General features: G+C 46.7%; 1 protein-coding gene across 1 annotated transcript; it reads right to left on the reverse strand.

The window, feature by feature from the left end:
• Window positions 1-6172: 6172 nt before the first annotated feature.
• LOC149370975 (uncharacterized) lies at window positions 6173-18065 on the reverse strand. The gene is made up of 5 exons (XM_089584385.1): window positions 18015-18065; window positions 12359-12658; window positions 10786-10885; window positions 7667-7899; window positions 6173-6756 (listed from the first exon to the last, which is right to left on the reverse strand). Exons 1-5 carry the CDS (start codon window positions 18054-18056, stop codon window positions 6529-6531), a joined length of 903 nt encoding a protein of 300 aa, XP_089440511.1. The 5' UTR covers window positions 18057-18065; the 3' UTR covers window positions 6173-6528.
• Window positions 18066-22856: the final 4791 nt, after the last annotated feature.

Genomic DNA, 22856 nt, shown 5'->3' on the forward strand with positions numbered 1-22856 from the left:
AGAGTTTTGTTAGCCGATGATATCACGTTAGCAACATGTGCATTCCATGTTAGGTCATTAGATAATGTGACGCCTAAGTATTTGAAAGATGATACAGATTCTACGGACTCGTTAGCGATTTTGTATTGGAAGGCATGACTCTTTTTGCGACGGGTGATGGAAAGAAGCTTGCATTTGCTAGGGTTGAGGGTCATAAGCCAATCTGCGCACCACTGTTCAATTTGGTTAAGGTCCTGCTGGAGGGCTTCTTGATCAGTTATGTTTGTTACTTGGCTGTAAATTACGCAGTCGTCAGCGAACATTCGAATTTGGCAGGATACATACTGTGGGAGATCATTAATATATATTAAAAACAATAGGGGTGCAAGAACAGAGCCTTGTGGGACGCCGGATGTTACAGGGAGAGGGTTGGAAGACTGGTTATTGACAATGACTGACTGAAACCGATTTCTTAAGAAGGCCTTGATCCAGTTTAGCACGTTAGGATGAAGGTTTAGAATAGAAAGCTTTTGTATTAAACGTTGGTGTGGAACTTTATCAAATGCTTTAGCGTAATCCAGAAAGATGGCGTCAACTTGAAGGTTAGCGCCCAGGTCAGCATGTAAGTCGTTGAGGAACATGGCTAGTTGTGTTTCCAAATCCAAATCCACTTTATTTCCAACCTACAAGTTGGGGGTCCCCCAGGCAAAAAGCTGTCGCAGACAGCTTGACTGGGCCCTGGGGGCCTACAGGCAGCATCATGCAGTGGACCTCACAGCACTATAAAAATGAATATGAACATGGAAATGCAGTGCTTTCGCATGGAAATGCAGTTCGCATGAATACCCCTTGCGGAAACCGTGCTGGGATGGATGGAAGAAATTGTTAGCGTCTAAGAAGTCCATTACATGAGAGTATATGACATGTTCCATGATCTTGCAGGGGACGCTAGTTAGAGAAATAGGACGGTAGTTCAGAGGGGAATTTTTGTCACCTGATTTGTAGAGTGGAACGACCTTCCCAACTTTCCAGTTTTCCGGAATGAGACCTGTAGAGAGTGATTGCGAAAACAATAATTCAAGATACACTGCACTGATACATTTCGTGTTTTTTAGTAGTTTAGTGTGTATCTCGTCGATGCCGGCTGACAAGGAAAGTTTCATTTTCTCAATTAAATACGAGATGCCAGTTGAAGAAAAAGTTATTGCGTCCATCGGTGAGGTGGCATTAGTAGGAGGTATCCTTGGAGGCGGGTTGCGCTCCTGGGTGAAAACTGACGAGAACGCCGTATTGAAGATGTTAGCGCATTCTGTGTCGGAGGCTTGAATACCGGATGCATGAGTGAGAGTGACTGAGTGTGATGGCGCGGGATTGATGATGCGCCAAAATTTTTTGGGGTTATCGCATAGCATGCGCGGTAGGTCGCTGTTAAAAAATGAGTGTTTAGCGTTGGTGACGGAAGTCAAGTATTCTTTTTCGGCTGAAAAGTACTTCTCCCACGCTTCGTTCCTGTGTGCGCGCCAGCACGACCTTGGTGAACCTGGAAAGGTCTTTCACCTGCGCGGCAAGCTTAATGTTTCATTTTCTAGTTATGCGCTGTTTCTGTCAGCCACTGCAACACCGATCGGAACGGAGCGGACATGACACCGAATAACGATGATGGAAGTTACTTTATTGGTCTCTTTTTCCAATGCACCCTAAACACGAAAATGATGGCGATGATGATGACGATTGCTTTAACGTAACAAATGTTCAAGGGAATAAAACTGTGTTGCATGTTTGCGTCAGTACCGTTAGCGCAATTTGTTGTCAGTTTAAAAAACGATTTTTCCACGCACTTCTCTTCGGAGAAGCCGAGCGCCCGACCATTGGAAATCTTGTACCCATCAGGAAACTGATGGAGTACTTGGCTGTGGATCGAAGTCCCATCCCCATTAGCAGATTTTTGAGAGCGCAGAGGTTTGGCATATATCATATTGGGTTCAACGTCCCCAAGGTGCACGGCGAATGTGACTATAACAGTCGTATTGCGGATTAATTTCTGCCACCCGTAATTCTTAAACGTGCATTTATTCCCCATCGAAATAAGACCCCCGCGGTCGTATGTCGATCACCTCTGGCTCTGCAACCGAACGCCAAAACCTCAGTGCCGAATTAAGCACAGAAATGCCTACGGGCCTTGCAGGAAGGGGGTGGTATACAAAATTCCACTTTCATGTGGTCGGCTGTACATAGTCCAAACTGGTAGGTGTTTGAATGTGCGCCTCCTGGAGCACAACAATGAAGTTGGAAACATCACCACAGACGGCCATCTGGCGGCCCATTGTAAAAAATGTGACGCAGTACCACCTTGTCACCCCCTGTTCGACAAGACAGTCATTTTGTATCGACACCACAACGAACTGACTATAGAAATCAAGGAAGCGTGTGAGATAAGCACGGGCAGGAGATCAGTGCGGCAGCAGACCGTCTGTGGCATTATCGAAGAAAGAGCTCGATTTTATGGCATGACGGCATGTGGCATTTTGTTATGTTCCTTCATGTTTTTCTTTCTATCTGCTCTATCAGTAGGGTATATATGCTTCTCATCAGCAATAAATCCGCTGTGCTGAAAGCGCTTGCCCCGTCTCGTATTGGTCCTGCGTTGTTCCCGCGCTATGATTACTGCATTACATTGGTCTGGTTTTACGGGATTTCACTTCCTAAAGCAACTTAGGCTATGAGGAACGCCGTAGTGGAGGGCTCTGGATTTGTTCGTCTCCGCGGCAATCTTTAAATGCGCTGACATCTCACTGTACACGGGCCTTTAGCATTTCACTTCCATCGAAATGCGACCACCGCGGCCGGGATCGAACCCGCGTCTTTCGGGTCAGCAGCCAAGCAGCATAACCACTGAGCCACCGCGGCGGCTATAGGTATTGTCCGCCTCAGATAAGCATCTCCTTGCAAGAAACGCTCCAAGCGTTATCAACAGACACCGAGCAAGGGGGAGGAGGGGATCTCCGATTCTTTTACCGCGCCTGGCTTATTTCGAGAACGCGCACTATTTTTACATCACCCCTTTTCCTAACCGTACCTACCCTATGCTCAATAAAAGATTCATTCATTCATTCATTCATTCATTCATTCATTCATTCATTCATTCATTCATTCATTCATTCATTCATTCATTCATTCATTCATTCATATTTACACGCACACGTATGCAGAGCGCACTTTCAGAGACACGGGGCTCTTTATTTATATCCAGGTAGGTTTTATTAATAAAGCCTGCTTGATATTGGCTGCCAGAAATGTCCGGACAAGGGAAGAAATACAAAGAAGGGAAAGCGGGCAAGGGCTGAGCGGACAGGAGAAAGTGAGAACACAGACCCATATAATGCATTCCATATTAATAAGCCGATGCTTCTGTATATATTAATAAAGAAAACGATATGCCCACTTTGGCTGGGAACGCGCTCAAGAATGCATCTATAGGCGCAATCCTAGCTACGCCTTATAAATCAACATTAATGGGTGGGTCGAGAATGGTCGCGGACGCCGAGGTAGAGGGGGCGGCAGGGGCGGAAAACCACCACCATAGCGCGGGCGTGATTCTCTCTTCTTTCATGATTCGTGCGGGGAGACGAAATGCCTCGATGAACCGCGCGCATCTCGCCATTATATGCACTCTGAATAAGTGAAAAGACTCACGAATACGAAGCATATATGCTATATACGCAACTCAAGGACGTGAGCTGTGCGGAGTCCAGTCACGGACATCATGCAGGGCATTCCAGACTCGGAGCGCGCGCGCGCGTGCGTGCGAACGCCGCTACGCCCACGCCAGGAGGTTGGAGCGCGTTGGCCGCAGGGCAGAGAAAAAAAAGGAACGTGAACGCCAGGGCGTTACCCTAAGCGAAGGAGCGGCGGCATCGTGACCTTTGCGCGAGGGCGGTGTGAGCAATTTGCGCTCGCCGCGTCGCCGTCGTCTTTGGCGGCGGAGGGGGTCGCGCGCGCCATCCCGGCGTCCGCCGAGAGTCGGATGCATCGCTCCGGAGGAGATTTCAGCATCGAGAGAGATGCTTTTGTTGAAGCGGAGTATTCTTTCTGTTGGCCGGGACGCTTGCGCGATTCGACGTCGACTCGCTGTTTTTTCGGACGTGCGTCCAGTCCAGGATGCGCGACACACCCCAGATGAGGTCAGGCGGGAGTCTGAAGACCAAAGGAGTTTTAATTTTTTTTTCTGTCGCTGGCTTTATTTTTGCAGAGAGAGGACCGGGCGGTTGTGAAAGGAAGATCCGGAATGCTCGCTTCTTTCTTGACCGCGCCCGCAGTTTTGTGGCGAGACGCGTCGAGACGTGAAGCCTGCAGCTAGCTGACCTGTTGTGCGAGCTTGCGCGTGTGGTCACCTGAGACGGTACACCCGAGGGCTTTCAGCCGGCATTCTAATGTAGTCATTCTTTATGCACTGTCACTGTAACGTGCAATTTCCTAACGTGCTCACAAGAATGGTTCAGCGGTCTGGATGCTGAAGCTGAACATTACAGGTTTCAAGCACAAGAAGGTGCGCGATAAAAATTATATATATATATATATATATATATATATATATATATATATATATATATATATATTGCTCCTACTAAGGGGGCTGAAGCGCGAATATTGCATTTAACCTGTGCGCACTGAAGTTGCGCAAATGCACGTTCCGAACCTATTCAAAGCGAAATTTTTTTTCCCGTCTTAAGCTCTGAGGCAGCATGACCACTCCGTTTACTGAAGAGAGGTGTGGTTTGGTTTTATAGAGTTTAACGTCCCAGAGAAACTCGGGCTATGAGGGACGCCGTGGTGGAAGGCTCCGGATAATTTCGACCACCTGGGGTTCTTTAACGTGCGCCGACATCGCACACAGTACACGGGGCTCTACATTTCGTTCATCCAAATTCGACCGTGGTGGCCGGGATCGACACACGTCTTTCGGGTCAGCAGCCGAGCACCAAACCCACTGAGCCACTGCGGCGGCTGTTTGAGAAAGGGTGGCACCTTGGGGATAGGAAAGAAGCGAAGATGTAGGTTGAAAAAAAAAAAATCTGTGGCTTAGCTTGGTTAAGCCCGGTAATTGCGAAAGCAATATCCGTACGTACGCCATGGTACAGCTGGTAGTGTAGCTGGTGGTGGTGCTTGTGGTTAGACTTGTGGTGATGCATCAGTTATACAATCCAATTCAATCCAATGCAATCCATTCCATTCCATTCCAATCCAATCCACTCCAATCTAATCTAATCCACTCAAATGCAATCCAATCCACTCCTATCCAATCAAATCCACTCCTATCCAATCCAATGCAATGTAATCTAATCTTCAATCCAATTCAATCCGCTGCAATCAAATCCAAACCAATCCAAATCCATCCAATTCAATCCACTCCGATCTAATCCAATCCACTCCAATGCAATTCAATCCACTCCTATACAATCCCATCCAATGGAATCTAATCTCCAATCCCATTCAATCCACTCCAATCTAATCCAATTCACTCCAATGCAATCCAATCCACTCCTATCCAATCCAATGCAATGTAATCTAATCTAATCTAATCTAATCCAATCCTGTCCAATACAATCCAATCCAAGCCAATCTAATCCAATGCAATGCAATCAAGGTCAAATGAAGGTCAGTGGCGGCCACCGGCCGCGGCACGATGGTGGTCACCGGCCGCGGCACGCAACAGCGTGAAAGTGCAAGTAGTATTGCTTCGCAATAAAACAACAAAAGTGTGGGGTTGAACGTCTCAGAGACGCGTATGCTATGCAGGATGCTGTAGTGGAGGGCTCCGGTTCAGTGTAGACCACATGGGGTTCTTTAACGTGCGCTGACATCGCGCAGCACATGAGAATTTTTGTACTACTCCGCCTCCATCGTTAAGATGCTGCAGGTTAGACAGGATGACCTGTCTGCCACTGAAGCCGCAGAGAAGACAGCCCTCAGAGTTCGTATGGAGGTTCAAGCAGTACTCACAGGAAGCCCAGCGTAAGGGCGCGCGGTCAGATCCAACAGGTAGGCGATGCACACAGAATAATGTAAAATTCAAACCAACATCATCATTTATTTTACCGCAGTAGGCCATCCAAATTTCAGGAAGCGCAATCGTGTCACTCGCTTGAGACGGACTTGAGAAAAGAGAATAAAATACCTAAAAGGACCCCTAGAACGCTTTGCAAAAGAGAATGCCTCTTCCAGTACGTAATTCACTGTTGCTTTCTCAGGCAGAAATTTTGGTACCTCATTTGATTACATACGCTAGGAGAAAAAAAAAATGGCGCACCGGTAGCTTCTGCAGAGCAGAGACTAGAACAAAAATGCTTCAGTTATGCGTAGAACAGCTTTGAAAATCGGCGACACATGAAAGCGTCAGGTTACTAAAAAAACAAGACAGTCTAAACAAATCAGTAAACGATAATAGTAAAGGGCGTGACACTTCACACAAAAGCAGTGACAGTGGCAACGCGCTACATTTCTATACGTTATACAATAGGCTATACACAATACAGCGCTTTGCGATGACTGTTAGCGGGGTGCATTGCTTCTCGCGGTTATGGAGCTCAGGAGCTTGCCCAGGGCGGCTGCCATGGACGCCTCCGACTGCATCGAGCTCGACCGGCTGCTTTCGCGGGATCTGTCGACGCCGACCTGAGCCGCCGTGTCGGTCGGCGAGAAAGTGGTGACCGATGGCGATTGCGATATGGACACCCTGTGGTGACGCTTGTGGCGTGGGCGGGTTTCGTCACTGGCGACCTGCACCCGAAAAGCACCGGTCCTGCTTTTAATTGAACTCGCATTCGGAAGAAACTCCTGCGATGAGCCTCGCCTTGCAAAGGGAGGGTTCGAAGAAAGTTTGCTCAGTTAGGAGTCATGATAGAAGTGCAAGAAATGCAATCGCCGATCAACTCAGAAAGAAAAGATTGACCTTTAGGATTCCTTACTGCTCCTTTATTAACCATGGGCCGCAGTTTAAGGAGTATAGACTCCTAACTTTTGGATGCGTGTTTTCTTCTTTGCAATGAGGCGTAAGGCATTATCATACATGGATTACCACGTGGTATCGTACTACGACCGCTAAATAATTGATAATCGATTTTATTTCTCGTGCTGTTTCGGTTTCAAAAGCCGAACGATGGCTGTGACGTCAAAGAGAAGTTATACGTCACGTGAGGCATGAAAAACTGCAATATAATCGGTGCTTCTACACTCGTTGTCATTCTGGCTCTTTAGGAAGGCTGGCTTCAGCACTGTGGTCAGTTAAAACGATGAAGCAGCGATTATATCGTGGTTTTTCAATGCCTCACATGACCTATAACCTCTCTGTGACGTCATTGGTGTAGCCGCAGGCTGCTTGCGACCGGTTTCAGTCCGGCTGGAATTCAATCGCAGCGTCGGTGTGTTCGCTCTACGACTGGCCAATGGTGGAGCATCCTGATGCCCCGTCACTAGCGGTCACTGTTTATTCTAATGAAAACATACGAAATATCACCTTGTTGATTAACTGTCACGTTTAATCACGGGTTGCCTATGCAAGCACCAAGCAACCTGCGTGTAGCTCCGACTGAGTTCACAACGTATGCGCTGCATTTGAAAGCACTTGCTGAACATCGGAGTGTGGTGGCACTGATTTGGTGAAATTCGTAGCACGTGGAACGGGCCTCACCTGTGCGTTCTCCGTCGGCCCCACAGTGGGCGCTGCCTGGCCAGGAGCGATCGGTGGTGGAGGGGGAGGAAGAGGGGGCGACTGCTGCGGCGGCGGCGGCAGGTAGTACGGGACAGGCTGCGAAGGGGCTGAAGGAGCAGCGATTGGCTGGTAGGGTGCTCCAGGCGGGAAAGCCGCTGGTTGAGGAGGCGGCGGAGTTTGTGCCGGCCCCGGAGGAACATACACTGGCTGACCTATGTTAACACGGGGATGATAGCATCGATAATCGTTTACGCTGCGCTCCAGGCACTGAAGCGGGACAAAAAAGCAATACGCATGAATATGTCACGTTCTCATCTGGTTGAGCGTCGTGACGTAAACGGGGTCTTAGATGGTTTCCTTATATGTGCAAGAACAGCGTTTTATATGTTAAATTTTTTCGTCGCTCTATTCCGGATGGAATAGGTTTAGCAGTAAGTTGGTAGAAGTGGATGACATCGCTTAATGTCAAGCAGCGTTTGAACTTGGTATCTGAAAATTTTTGTGTTTTCTTTTTTAGTTACTGTTCCTTCATTCCATCGAGGGTGTACTTTCTTTATAGTTACATTAAACATGCTTTTTTTTCTGAAGTTTTCACGATTTGTCTCGATAATTACGCATGCAACTCCACCCTGTCAAAGCCCCTGAGTTGGAGTAGCAGTGTTATGAAATAAAACGAAATGAACCACGTCACATCGTGTTTTTCTTTCTTTCTTTTGCGAGCAAGAAGCGCCCTGTCTCAAAGGTGAAAAAATCGAGCTCAAGCATTTCACTTTCGGCCGTATGCATCTTAGCGTTACATTTAATATCAATTAAAACCTATTAAGCTAAGCTACTGGAGAAATAAGCTTGTGGGAGCAATGTTCTGCGCTTGCATTTATCTTAAGAGCTAGTGTGAACACTACTGCATTAAGTGTGAGAGGAAATTTTCGTTTTTTTTGGCATTAGTTATGATTATAGATTGCGTAAAGATGTGGTTGCAGCGTAGGAGCCTACACGGAGCCCGAAGGAATTTTTCGGGCTATCATTCAGCCCAACTGCGTACATAAGAAGAACCATCCAAGATGTACTCTAGAATAAATTGGATACACTTCACTTCTGTTAGCCGCCAAAGATTAAGGTTGTGCAAAAATATGCCTGTTTCACCTCGAGCCGAAATCACTTTGCTACCCCCAAGACTCACCGAATTGAGCTACAGCTTTGCATACCTTCAAAATGTTTTAAAAATAGAGTGTTTCATCTAAGATTTTGCAAAATTAAAAAAAAATAGTATTTTTGAGTTAACAGAGCGTTATTTTCGGCATAGCATTGTCAGCGATGAAGTACATCAGAATAAAGCTAAGACATGCTAACTATTGGATTAGTGAAGTAAAACTGAACCGTTAACTTTGTAACCATTACTGTTTGGCTATTTAATTATTTAGATGTGTGTAGTCCACCGTAAGTAATAGCCATATCAGTTTTTAGAATCTCGAAAACGCAATTACCCTCGGCGCTGTGGTCCAACAAATTTTGGCTATTTCGACGAGTTACATGCACTGGAGAGGCTGCTTTGGTGCAAGTTTCTGGAAAGTGCATGTATTTATGCGCGATGTAGACAACATTTGTTGGGCCACAGCGCCGACAGTAACCGAGTTTTCTAACTTATAAAACCTGATATGGATTTTACTTACAGTGGGCTACACGCCTATCAATAATTAAGGTTCCTAACATTAATAGTTAAGACGTTAACAATTCAATATTAATTAATCATCCTGCTAGTCAGCACAGTGCAGGTGTATTCTGATGTACTTAACCGCTGACAATGCTATGCCGAAAAAAGCGCTCTTCTAGTTCAAAAAGCCCGTTTTAAAAATTATGTAGAGTCTTCGGTGCAGCACCCTGTATATTCAGTATGCACTGAACCGCGAGATAATTCCGGTAAGAGTCAAGGACTACTGCTCTGGCACTGTACGGCTGGCAGACAAAGTTTAGAGAAGAATTTCCAGGCTGTAGGGCATCAAAGACAAGGTAAATACGTACACAACGCTCATTCTTAGTCTTTTCTTTTTGATGCACTACAGCTTGGAATTATGAACCAAGAAGTCCAACTCTCCAGGTTATTAAGACAAGTTCTGTATGTCTTTGCACAACATTTTCTGTTCTTTGACTTTTTTTACACTGAATAAAATGTCCCATTTTTCCTGTGCTGTACTATGGGAGCATTGCAGTAATATATCACGGGAAGTAGTGTGCGCTTTGCTAGATTTTAGGCACTTGTTAGGATCTCGAGATTTTTTGAAAAATGTTTGTTCAGACGCGTAGATAAAGCTCAAACTCGAACAGGCGGGCTTGACGTCCCGTCTGTTCTCCGCCAGGTAGTTACGTGCAGTGACCCGAACGCTCCGCGTGTGCTACCTCGGACGATGAACAGCTGGACGCCCCCACTCCAGCTGTTTTTGTGCTTTGTGTCGTGCGCGTGTGATTGAACAGTGATCTCCCAGATCTCCACGCGCGTGCGACCTGTATATATGTATATGTTTACCATGTCGATATGTAAATAGATTCATTGAAAGTGTACCCCTCCCCCTGTCCTTTCTACTGTCCCCTCCCCCTTTTCTTTCACTTCTACTCTCTGCCTGCTATCCTTTATTTCGCTGCCCCAGCTCAGGTGCTTCCTGTCGCGATAGCAGATGCCGGGGCAGCAAATATTCTTTTACCTTCCGTATCAAATGTTCAATAAATAACCACTTCATCATCATCATACACAACGGAAATCAATGTCAGCGCGAACAGAAGGCGTATACAGTCACAAACTCAGCCACGTGACACCAAACTTCGAACGCTCAGTAGTGTTTTTGGGAAAAACGAAAACTGAGTCTACATGTAGTTCGTGCTGCATCCCCGCAAAGTGCGTGAGAAACGGTACAGGGACAAGGGTGAGGCAATACTGACACAGCATTATAAGATTAAAATCTAATCGTCGTCGAATGAAAGTGTATGGTCTACTGGTGTAATCCTCGTTAAATGAGACAACGCAAAGCTCTCAAGCTAATAAATTACGTTTCCTTCGAGGAATGGCTCGGTAGGTCAGCTAATGCGAGAGGGCAAAATACACCTACTTGCACCTGGCCCCATCGATGAGTCCGCATAACGGCGCTCGACGGAGCCCTGACAAGACCATCGTTCCAGAGGATAGCTGGGCTGCGGCGAAGATATCACCTGCCGGGAGGAGTGTGGTAGTTGGGTGCCACACAAGCTCATCAACATGCGCAGAGGCGTTATGCCGTTAAGACATCACATTTAGGCGCCAATCTGGTCGATAACACCATCTTCATGTTGAGGCCACCTGGTGTTGTATGGACGCCAAATTATGGGTTAAGATGCGGTATATACCTATACATGTTGTGATAGTATGAAGTGCTTGACTGCTTAAAAGAGTATAAGCGAAAAAATGGATAGTGCACAGAATAGGTAAGCCTTTTCGAAGCTCTTTATTTTCTAGTGCGGGTCCCACTCCCCTTTTCCTATTCATGATTATTTTTTATTTTTACTTGCATATTTTACTTACTTATGTAGTCTCTATCTGTTTCTCGCTCACCTATTCTGTGTCCAATCCCTACAACAGGCGAAACACCAGTGAAGACGAATAACTCTTGAATAACGAGTTCACAAGCCCCAGCCAAGATTGACCCGCCACAGTTTCCTAGCCACGCAACATGTCGCGACAGTGTGGGGACATTTGATCATGGTCGTTTGTACATAATGTTATAAAACTAGTGTTAATACCTACGGGTGCAGTACTATGCAAGTCACCGTTATCTCGTATGGCTATATTCCGGAAAAGAGCTGAATTTGTTTGAGGAATTCGTTCAAGTTGAAAGCCTTATTCTGTAGCTTTTAAAATTCCACGTATTGGTCATTGTCTTTTACCGCATTTTTGGTCCGTCTGCGCACCTAGCTATACCATCTGAAATCTGTAGCAGGCACATTCGACCGGCAGCATTCACAAGAACAAAGATATTCGCATGGGCCAGCCGATAATGCGTTTTTTTTTTTTTGCCTCGAAAACAACCAATTAATTTCTTTTTCTGGGCAGTTTTCACGTATTATGAAAATACATGTACGGTTAGCTGTACCAAGACTTCCTAAGGTTATTAGTGCGGGCAACGACGTTTTATAATTGAAGGTTGATTTACGCTAACTGCATAAAGCTGAATAGCCTAAATTCCTAGCTATTCTACTTGCTTACTTGCTGTGGTGACGTCGCACTTTCTTCACAAGATACTTAAGTTCATAGTTTATGGGTGTTTAACGTCCCAAAGCGCCTCAGGCTGTGAGGGACGCCGTAGTGGAGGGCTCCGGAAATTTCGACCACCTGGGGTTCTTTAACGTGCACTGACATCGCTCAGTATGCACGGGCCTCTAGAATGTCGCCTCCATCGAAATTCGACCACCGCGGCCGGAATCGAACCCGCTTGTTTCGGGCCAGCAGCCGAACGCCATAACCACTGAGCCACCGCAGCGGCTCTTCACAAGGTACTGAGAACAAGCATAGTACGCGGGGGATTCAGCACGGGGATTCCGCATGGTACTTTTGGCGCCCAGCAATTATGGGGCGTTTGCGAAGGGGGGATAACGGGTGTTTCGCAAGCGAGGCAATCGCGCTATACAACACTGCTCAGTAGCACAGACCTGATGGCCGCTCAGCCGCTGGTCCCTGTTCTCAGCAAAAGGGTTGAGTCTGCTCTCCGAGCTGGACCATTCGGAGCGGGGCCGGAAGGACGTCTGGCTGGGCTGGCCCCAGTCGGTCGGTATTCGTCTCGCTGGAGCCGGACCCTGGGTCGCGCCTGATTTGCCAGCGTCGTAGGAGCCAGGCCCTGACGGCTCCGACGTGTCCTGCTCCCGCGCGAACACGACGAACGGGTCGTTGAGCATGTTTTCCTGCGTCACTGCTTGCAGGTACCCGAAGTACACGGCGTAAAGGACGAGCAGCTGCGAGAGAGGAGGGCGTAAATGAACGGGCGTGCTTGCTTGTGAGTACCGCTAAAAGGATTCTACTCGCGAATGTTTTATGTGCGTCATGCGTCGAAGAAGTTAAGATTTGATCTGCACCGTCAACGGCACGCTTACATCCTTTGAGTCTTTGCTCTACGACTTGAGTTCACGCGTGGCTTTAGCGTCAACGTGACTGGCACAATTTAGAGCATCCGTGGTCGGTTTTAGGGAGAACCAGAGTGGCTGCCACCTTTTCCTTTTTCCAGGCGTTCTGGCTTATTTCATCAGGGCCGAAATTAAGATGACCAGAATAAACGAGTTTTTACAAGAATTATGGCGCTTTTTACTTGACGTTTGACAAGTTTGGAGTTAAAAGCCTTAATAGTTAGAAGTGTTAGAAGCGCGTGAACGTTAAACGTATCAAAAGATTTGTAGGAAGTTAAAAATCTATGATTCCTTGTCTGGCTCGCACCCAAGAGACAAACGCAGCAGTATTGGGCCTTCTAACCTCTTCTATTTTTTGCACAAGTGCGTCGGTATTCCCAGCCCCGTATTTTATTTATTTATTTATTTACAAGATACTGCCAACCCAGGGTCTGGCTGGTAGTGCGATAAAAGCATGAAGAAAATAATGAGCAAAAAAATGCATTACAGTGATGAAATTAAAGAATAGCAATACAAGCAAAACAAAATAATTTTTCTCGAAACGATTGAAGAAAAAATTTGCCATTGCTGCAGATAATGAAACATTTAGAAGGACAGAAAGCTGGGAAAGTTGGTTGCTATCCGTTATACAACAGCGCAGAAGACAAGGCACAAAACGAAGAAAAGTCACCGCACGTGTCGTCTTTTCGTCTTTTTGTGCTTTATATTCTGTGCTGTTGTATAATGAAACATCTCGTGATACGCGCATGCTCACAGCATTCTAGCAGTATGCAAATAAAAAAAAAGAGTGGCCACACGACCATGTACAGATGAAAGAGCCTCGAAGGAAGACACAGGAGAGACCCTAGCTGCCTGAGGTGCATTGCAATAAGCGTGCATGACATGAAGCGCTTTTCTTGCAAGGAGCACTGAGATTCTTTGGCCAGTAGTCATGGACAAAGAGTTGCTCCGCAATAGCTACTGCCTTGAACTCCTTGGCGCATGTTCGATATTGCTAAAACAACTCTAGTAGCTCTCGCCTACGTGATTGGTCGGTTTGGTGGCCAAATGGCATGGCAAAACCCTAACTTTCGGCTTGATAAAAGGTGTCGTAAGGGCCTCTCCTAAATTGTTTCTCTCCACCATGGCCTCGACGGTGCGTCTTGCTGTGCATGATTACTTGGCCGTTCGAATTTCGGCACAGGCGAGACAGGGGCTTCCATGGGCAGTCGGAGAAAATGCGGTCCTACTGCAGTTGCACCCAGAGCTCCGTGTGTTAATCTGCAATTATTCTTAAAACATTTTGCTCGTGTTAGGTGCGGTGCCAACTTATCAACTTGGATATCTTTTTACTTGCGCTGACCACTCTAGAACGCAGTGTGTTCGCCAGTCTCTGAAGCAGGGACCTCGTAACACAAGGCATGAATTGCGAGAACGGACAATGAGACGTCGTAACTCCTTTAACGACTAACGCAAGCTCGCGTTACGTCTAATAAGAGTGCGTGAATAATTTAGCGCGGCTGTCTGCGTGAGCACGTGCGTGGACCCAGGCTGGGTCTCGGACGCAGCGTGTAGCCATACAAGCTCGCTTTGTTCAGCCGTCCATGTCGTAAATTCCACGATGGGTTTCAGCGAGTGGGACTTAGCGCGCAGACTCTCTTTTTTATGACTACTGCTCCCGAAACGCCGCAGAATCGTACACCACTCACATCGCAGCGCCAGTTCCGGTCGTAAAAGAGGCTCTCGCTGTACACTGAGGAGTGCCATTTCGTTAACACAGACGCTGACGTCACTCTAGAGACTGCTATAGGCCATAGTACTGACTGCAGCAGAGCTCGGGCAGCTAGCGGTATGCATACGGCAGCGCTCATTCTTGATGCGTCGCCCTTTCTAACTAATAGAGTGTGCATGACGGAAACCAACAGTCACCGAAGCCAAGGAGCATGGGAGCATTTTCTAATTTGTAGTTTTCATCAATACGAGATTAATAAAAACAGAAGAAAAAACAACCACATGCCGCCAGTGGGGCACGAATCCACGACCCCCCCAATTTCGCGTTCGGTGCTCTACCAAGTGAGCTACGTCGACGGTTGTCCAATCTGGTGCTTTGGGGAGATTTGTGTGCAGTGTAACTGAAACGTGAGTGTGTTCACAATCGCCACCCGCGTCCATAGCGACGGTCGTAGTGCGCCCTGTATTACCCCGGGCTCGCGGACACTCGCTACGAAGCTTAGGAGCGAACAAGCTTTGCACAAGGTTAGATATTATAAACTAAAAAACGATGTGGAACAATCATGGCATTATCCCAAAAAACGCTTTTATCTTGTCTGCGTCATGGATACTACCTTAAATGCCGCAATGAGGGTCGCCGATATGTACAGTATAGCCAGTGAAGGAACCTGCGAGAAAGTGCAGAAAATTTCACATTAACATCTTTTATTGCATTTTTTGCACTATTTGCGACATAAACATTGGACATTTGCAGCTGTACAGACCGATACCGATGTTAAGGTCTCAACAGATACGCCTTTTAAAACTTCGCAGCCAGGATGGAGTGCACTAAGTATAACGCCTTAAGTTTTGGGATATTGCGAACGTTATCTCCGTAAGCGGCGGTTGCTGTGGTCTAGTGAGCCGCCATGGGCGCAGAGGAGTGAGAAGCAGACATTAAAGATTATTTGCAGAGCGCATACCCTCTACCGTCACCGCTTCGCGCGGTTGCCAGTCGGCAATGCTCATGCATAGATGACGCCGACGGGACAGGTGATTGCACCTGGCGCTAACTGCGCATGCTCATTGGCGGCCGCAGTAAGCGGTGACTCTAGCTGGAATACGTTATGGTGATAGTCTCTAATACGGGCAAAGACTCTACGGAATATAGTAAATAGAGCACTGTAACGTCTCGCGTACCAGCCCGTCTATGTATAGTAAGACGCTGCTTCCGCAGCAATGCGTCTGCAAAGGTGAACTCAGCTTCGATCCTTGCTCCCCCCCTTTCCCTCCCGCTAATGTCTTTAGGGAGTGATCCATCGTCGCAGTGCTTGTTTAGCTCAGCCAGCAACCTTCAGCTATATATAACTGCGGATGTCGACGACTAAGTGCGAGTGATCTGACAGTATAACGTTTAAAGCGCTGACAGATGTGACAACTGGAAGACACGCTTCGTTATGTGCCTCGAGCTCCGGTGACGTGAGTGACGCCATGAGCATGAGTTTTAAGCGCTCTTATCCCTTTCGGCCTTGGTGGTGCCAACTGGCACCACAACACCAATTATCCGCTCGCGTCTCAGTAACGGACGAAACTGCTATTTACTCTTACTGGGATAGTTCCCCTGGGAACCCTGTTGATATCGAGATCACTGTTCTGGAATTTCCACTCAGCTGTGTGGTCTCGGGAAAAAGAAGTAGCAGCGCGGTAGGAATGGCTGAAAAGGCCGAATTATATAGGAAATTTGCAAATTTTTATTTTACTAACCGTTCATTCTTTTGCGTCCAGGTTTTAAAACTATTTGTGAAACGGCTATACCAGTTCAGATCCATTCAATTCACATTCAGTTATTATTGAATGCGTAGAGGCTTTGCTACGCCTCATTTTTTAGATGTGTGTTTTTGACAACAGGCCTCAACGGTTGCCACTGAGCGGTGACAGATAATTTTTCTAGAAGAACATCTGATGCTATCTTTGCGGATGCACTTATACTTATAAGTTTGCTGGACTGCTGCAATGGATATTTCTGCCAGCAATTAGATGAATTCTGAAATAAGCTTTCCTGACGAAATGGGAAACGCCAATTCTTGCTATTGTATAAAGTGAACGTTAGGATCGAGCTTGGAAATGACAATGCGGACATCAGTGGAAAGCAACCGGAGCAAAGATACAGTGCGAATAAATGGACGCCTGAATTTGAGATTTAATTTTTTTTTTTACACTTCTCTCTCTCCTGTGAGCTGCAAGAAGTGATGGGGGCATGCACACTGCAACGTGCACACCGCCGCACGTATGGCAAGCCCTCAACGCTGGGAAGAATGCCCTCATAAACAGTTTCTTCTTTCTTCCTGGCCGAGCCGCATAAGTCTATGGATGAGATGGAACTTCTTGTCACTTGTACAGAAAGATTTAGTCAAGGTGCTGACACTGCAGATTATCTTCAATGTTGTGAGCTGTGTGAACACCTGGTTTGAAAACAGGCGCGGACTGGCTGCATTGTGGCTCGTGCCTGTGGATCCCTTCGATGTGCTGGGCTCCGCTCTAAACATTACTGAGGCGCTTTAGGGAGCTCGATAGAAGAGCGCATTACAGATATGGGAAAATCAATCTTGTGCAAAGTTGCCTTCCAGAAAGGCTATGCACGTTTTGAACATGTATTTTGTTGACGTGACGTATTATCAGCTGGTACACTGGCCTGTCTGCGACAAGAACAAGAAGAAATGATGCATAACGCAAGGTAAGCAGGAGAGAGCGGAATCTTTTCTGGCAATTACATCTTCTACAAAGTAAAAAAAAAAAACTGCGTTAGAGTTCTCCACAGTGCGGAATAAAGCAGATTGTAGTTCACTTTCTCTTGTGAATGGCTGTAACCAAAGCGTTCCCTTTCGCATTTTGCACCCACTCAGCCCTGGTGTCCTATTCTGATGCCATACATCCAAACCAATTATTAACCGCACCGCGAGCTTTAAATTCTTACCGCGCGCTTATGGAGCCTCAGAAATCGAAAAAAAAGAGAAGAAAAAAATGTGCCACCAAAATAAAAAAAAAAACAGGGCCAAAAGGGTTAACAGACATTTGGCAACATCGCGGCAGAAAAGTTGATACCATATTTCTGCCAGAAGGTAACAATTAAAATCAGGGATGGGATACAGTTATTTACTTTGCAGTTCGCGTTCTGACGTGGTGTGAAGTATTCGAATTTAAGATTAAGCGATCGAATGTTTTTTGTTGCTCCAAGAAACTCGTTTACTACAGTTTTCACTGTATAACTAGAGGTATAAGCCTACTGCATGTTTTTGATTCCAGTAATCGCTAATAGAGATATCGATGTATCACATCTTCTGTGTGTTCCCATCTTGTGAGGGAATTCGAATACAACTTGGCCTACCTGGTAGGAAATATGAGTAACATTCCTACATGAACTCAGCTGCGAAGCGAATGCGCTCGTCGAGTTGCAGAACAATGAGGTAGAGAAAAAAAAAAGAATTGAGAACCCACTCACGGCGGCCTGGTTTACAAGAGCGGCGCTGGTTGCGTTCGACATCAATGCCGTGTCGTTGATCCCAAAATAGGGGTAGGCACCTGAGAACTGAAAAGAAAAAAAAGAAAGCATACCGTCACTATACGGGAGAAGCGCTGTAGATAAAGTGTGTAAGCTCGCACATCAAGATCGGATGCCCGAAAGTAAAACACCAAATTACACACCTCGTTTTTTAATTCGGATTTGTTTACGGCGAAGTAAAGACTATGCAGCCAACCTAGTTTTCTTCTGAGCCAAGCAGTGCGGTTCGTTTTGGGCCGTCAGGTTTTGAAGTCTCTTGAAGGGGCAGAAACTCAGGCCTTTGCCAGTCCAATGCTTGGACATTCCAGCAGTGACAGAGGTCCTACACTATAAACAGAAAGGAGTGAAAAAGGAGTAAGCTGTCTTCTAGTGCACACACCTTTATAAAAAGGTGTGAGCTAGAGGACAAATTTACTCCTTTTCAACTCCCATATAGGCGTATTAGTGTTTAGAGTTTATACTCCGTTTCATAAACAGCGGGCAACGTTGCGGAGGCTGCTGAAGTAGGGCGTCCGAGAAACGATATTAGAGAGTTTTAGTATAACGTATGAGCGCTTACGTACGCTATACGCAAGCATTTAGCGGGAGGTTACTGTGGAAGTCGCAAGAGCACTTTTAGTTTACTGTACAACCGCCCGAACGCAACGGTAGCTAAGGCCGCAGTGGCGCCATCTGGTGTTGTAATGTAAAAACATTTTGTGTCGTATTTTTCAGGCTTAGCCAAGGCATTGGCCAAGCTGATCCAAGTCGTATCACGTAGATAGCCGGTTGCATTGCGTCCCCGATGAGTCGCGCACTGCGCAGTCGGGGCAGGGCCTAGCTTTCTTAATTTTTTTTTTTAGGTAACCGAACGAGCAAGGTTTTTTAAGAACGTCATGATGCGTACTAGCATTCTTTCGCATCCGTACTGCCTACAGCCGAAACGGCTACTTTTGGCAAGGCTATGGCTACCATGGCATAAAAATCCAAATCAAGCCAATCCACAGTCGGCGGTGTTTTGTTAGGGTTAGGAACGGCGGAATCGTTACACAGAATCCAAAATGGGGCAAGTTTATCTCTCAATCGTTCTGCTGTCGGCGAGAGGAGGCAAAGCGAATATCATACGCTCCATTTAAGGGCAATGAATATGCCTAAAAACCCAATAACATGACATTTTCTCTCCGAAGCGGGGACTTGGGCGCCGCCATGTTGGCAACGCTATTTTTCCTGGCGTACGCAAGAGCACGCACGCTAAATTCGAAAAATAGCGTACGTAACGCGAACGTACGTAAGACATCGGTTTGAAATAGCGTTTGGCGCATGCGCACTACGACTGACGCTATGTTATAGCGTACGCTATGCCTTTACGTATGTCTACGTACGCTATACTAAAACTCTCTATTACTCCTCCACGTATCATTCGTTCTTCTCGAATCCTCGGCCAGTGTTTGGGCGAAAACAAAGAGCGCAAGGGCGTCCGCAGAACTTTTTCCAGGGAGGGGCACGCGATGTCCGGGGATGGGGGCGGCGGTACATTAGCACCAAAAAGGAACTAGTGCATAAATAATACCCGTAATTCCAGGGGGTGCAAGCGCCCCCTCTTGCCCCCCCTTCCGGACGCCCATGAAAGAGCGGTATAAAACGAAGTGGTAACATTGAAAATCACTGTCTAATATGGAGTCACTCAGGGTTCGGGGCTTCTGCCTACAATTGTCACTGGGCGTAAACTACTTTTTAGGTGCGAATGGAGTCTGAGTGATTCGCCCTGTCAGCCGCGTATCATACCGCAACATGTCCTCAAACTCTCCATGAGTCACAGGATGAAAATGTGTTAAGAGATAAAACTAAATGCTGGAGGTTGCCATTCACAGTACCTGAGATTTGTCGCAGCGATATACGTGCGTTCACTTTGGTTGCACGGCGAACTACTTTTTGGGAGCGGACTTAGCCTGCGCGAACAGGCGCGCAAGCTTTGGCAGCGTTGACTGCTATGTATGAAACGGAGAGTAGACTACACGGCTCAGATGCAGGCGGCTTTGGTTGTATATTTTTGACAAAGACTGTACGGAATAGGACGATGCCTTTGGAGCATGCTACTATGGTGCGCCCCCTCATGCAAGTAACTGGCCGAGCAGAGGTATCTTCCTTCAAAAGATAGATGGGCGCATGAAATGTGAACCTGAAAGTTCAAATCCGAGCACAGAAATGCGAAAATAGTGACTGAAATAGAAAAAAAGGCACAGGGACTTGTCACATCCAAATAGAGGTCACGATGGAAGTTATTGAAGAAAGTACGTGTAAGTTATAATGCACACACCGTGTGCTTTCATCATTACTTCGAAGGTGCGCTCTGAAGAGTGCGTGTTAGCAAAGTGTATTACAATGAAAGAAAAAAATCATTACGAAAGAAAAGGGTACACAGGTAGTAAGATAGCAGGAAGATGTGCAGTTGTACTGCATGGCACCTACTTGAACACAAAGAGTATTCAAGCCAGATGGCCGCATGTAACAAAATCAGTGAGAGAAAGGAAAAAAGACAGGGAGGGGGCACGTAAATAACAAAACAAAAAACTTGGAGGGCTTTTTTAAGCTCCGCCTTAAGGGTATGACGCGATAGAGTAATGGGTTAATTCCCATATGTGCGGAAAAAGACATTCTCTACTTTACACTCACTGATCCCTGGGAGTCCTCAAGCACTTCCTGGCGCATTTGGACAGCGGTTAAGGGATGCGCCACTGCCCTGCGATGGCAGGCGCCCCCAGTGGTGGGCCTTGTGCGGCCCAGGTTGCTCCTCCCGAGCGACCAATCAATAATTTAACTGCCGCCTGTCACGATGGAGTTTGCTCACTATCCGGTGGGCAGGTTGGGATGACGTCGAAAGGTCACGTGACCTAGGTGGACCACCTGCCTCCTAGGGTGCTCTGTGGGGACCGCCTGCCAAAGCAGTGCTCGGGATTTTTCGCTGACAACGCCGGCATCAGATATTCTGGTGAACGGCGCCCTTAACGCTCCCGCATTAAGAAAGAAATGATTAACTATACACTGATAGAGAGCATTATAACCCCATCGCGCGTGGCGCAGGGGTCTCAAACAAATCCGCGACTTGCCTCGCGGTTGCGTTCGTAGTGCAAGGCGCAAGTGCCCGTCCAGCAGGCGACCACGGAGAACGTGTTCCACAAGATGAAGCCCTTCAGGGTGCCGGTCAGACACTGCCGTCAGAGAGAGAAAAAAAACAAACAAACTTTGAGATCACTACAGCGACCCGCATAGGAGCAATACGAAATCAAAACGTCCACATACTATATCAACGTCCGCGGCTGTTCTGACGTCCATGTACTATATAGACGTCCATGACTATTTTGACGTCTAAGCACATTTTTTCGAGTTTAATTAATAACACCTTATTAACCAAATTTTTTACACGGCAACATTTTATCACATACTATCTGTCACAACCACTTTTCACAAATTTATCTTCAAAGAACGACGCAATCGTGCGGACAAATTTGCGGATACTTTTTGTTGACGCGACAGAGCCATATAATGCTCTCACATTAAAAAGAAAAGAAAAAATAGTGCCCCAAGGGACAAAACGAAGAGGCTGAAGGCGCGACAAGTGGCGGAGAAAAAGAGCGGAAGTGGGAGTGAAGGACAAAGAGAGAGAGAGAGAGAGAGATGGAGGAAGGGAGGCAGGGGAAAGAAAGAGAGGGAACAATCCATTTATCACGCGTCCAACACTCGACACATCAGCTCATTCATCTCTGCGAAGTGCTTGGACTTCGTTATGGGTGCATGATTTGGCAAGCGTCCTTTATCTTAAGTTTTTCGTTGTAATTTTACAGGGCTTAAGTATGCCCTGCTTTTCTGTCTTTTTGTCACGAACGACGCCGGCTGCATTGTTCGTAATTTTGTAGTATTATATGAGCTGCGCACTTCCTCAATCGCATTCGCTATACCTGTTCGGGGAAAAATCGCTAATGCGGCGCGCTCCACTTAGCGCACGTGTTCGTTAAACTTTATGCTATCTGCGACATCTTTCCTTGCTTCGTTCCGTGCAAGAAATGAATAATGAGTGCGAGTCCACTTAAAATACGACACAAGCACGCTCCTTGCTATTGCTCCGTCCTCGAGAATCGCGCTCCCGTTGAAGCAGCCGAGCCGTGCTGTGATTTGTCAGATAAAAGATCCAGAGGAAGATAGGGAAATAAAATTTACGGCGGGAATAAGAGAAAGTCATCGGAGCGTAGCGTCTTATTTTACGCCACGCTGTTTCCTTTCCGACGTCATTTCGCGAAATGGTCGCTAAAGCTTCTTTGTGGCTGGAGTGATTGCATTTTTTCCGTGCTAACTCTGTATCCGAGATATGAGGGATGCGGTGAAACTCACGTCTCTTGTAGTTTTTGAATGGGCAAGGATGTAGCAGTAAACGAGCGTTTTGTTCTTTGCCACCATAGAGATACGGTCGGAGGGGCTGCCCGTCGGGTATGTGAAATTATAATCTATACATTATCTCACAAGTAGTCTGCAGCACTGTAGATACTACGGCGGCCTGAGCAAGTAAGGGCGCGCGCTCCATAAATGTGTTCCTCCGCACCCACATTAGCCGACTGGTGGCTCCATCTCTGGGGAGGAAAGAGTGCCAGTAGTCAGCTGCTCTACTGTAGCACCAAGTAGTGTTTGGTGTATTTTAAGCATAATGCGTCCAATTAGCGCAAAAGCCGTCCGCCGCCAATTCCCATGATGACGTAAGCCGGTGTACAATGTCGCAACACGTAAGCGTACATGTACAGTCACGAGTGATGA

The sequence above is a fragment of the Amblyomma mixtum genome, chromosome 1 (assembly GCF_055824585.1).
Source record: "Amblyomma mixtum isolate Tamu chromosome 1, ASM5582458v1, whole genome shotgun sequence".
Classification (NCBI taxonomy): Eukaryota; Metazoa; Arthropoda; class Arachnida; order Ixodida; family Ixodidae; genus Amblyomma; species Amblyomma mixtum.

Excerpts from the sequence above, each read along its gene's own strand:
- LOC149370975 (XM_089584385.1), bottom strand. The coding sequence starts at position 18,056 with ATGTCGAACGCAACCAGCGCCGCTCTTGTAAACCAGGCCGCC. Across the intron at positions 10,886-12,358 it reads AGCGGCTGAGCGGCCATCAG|GTGATATCTTCGCCGCAGCC; the intron begins GTCTGTGCTACT and ends TCCTCCCGGCAG. Across the intron at positions 7,900-10,785 it reads ATCGATGGGGCCAGGTGCAA|GTCAGCCAGTGTATGTTCCT; the intron begins GTAGGTGTATTT and ends GTGTTAACATAG.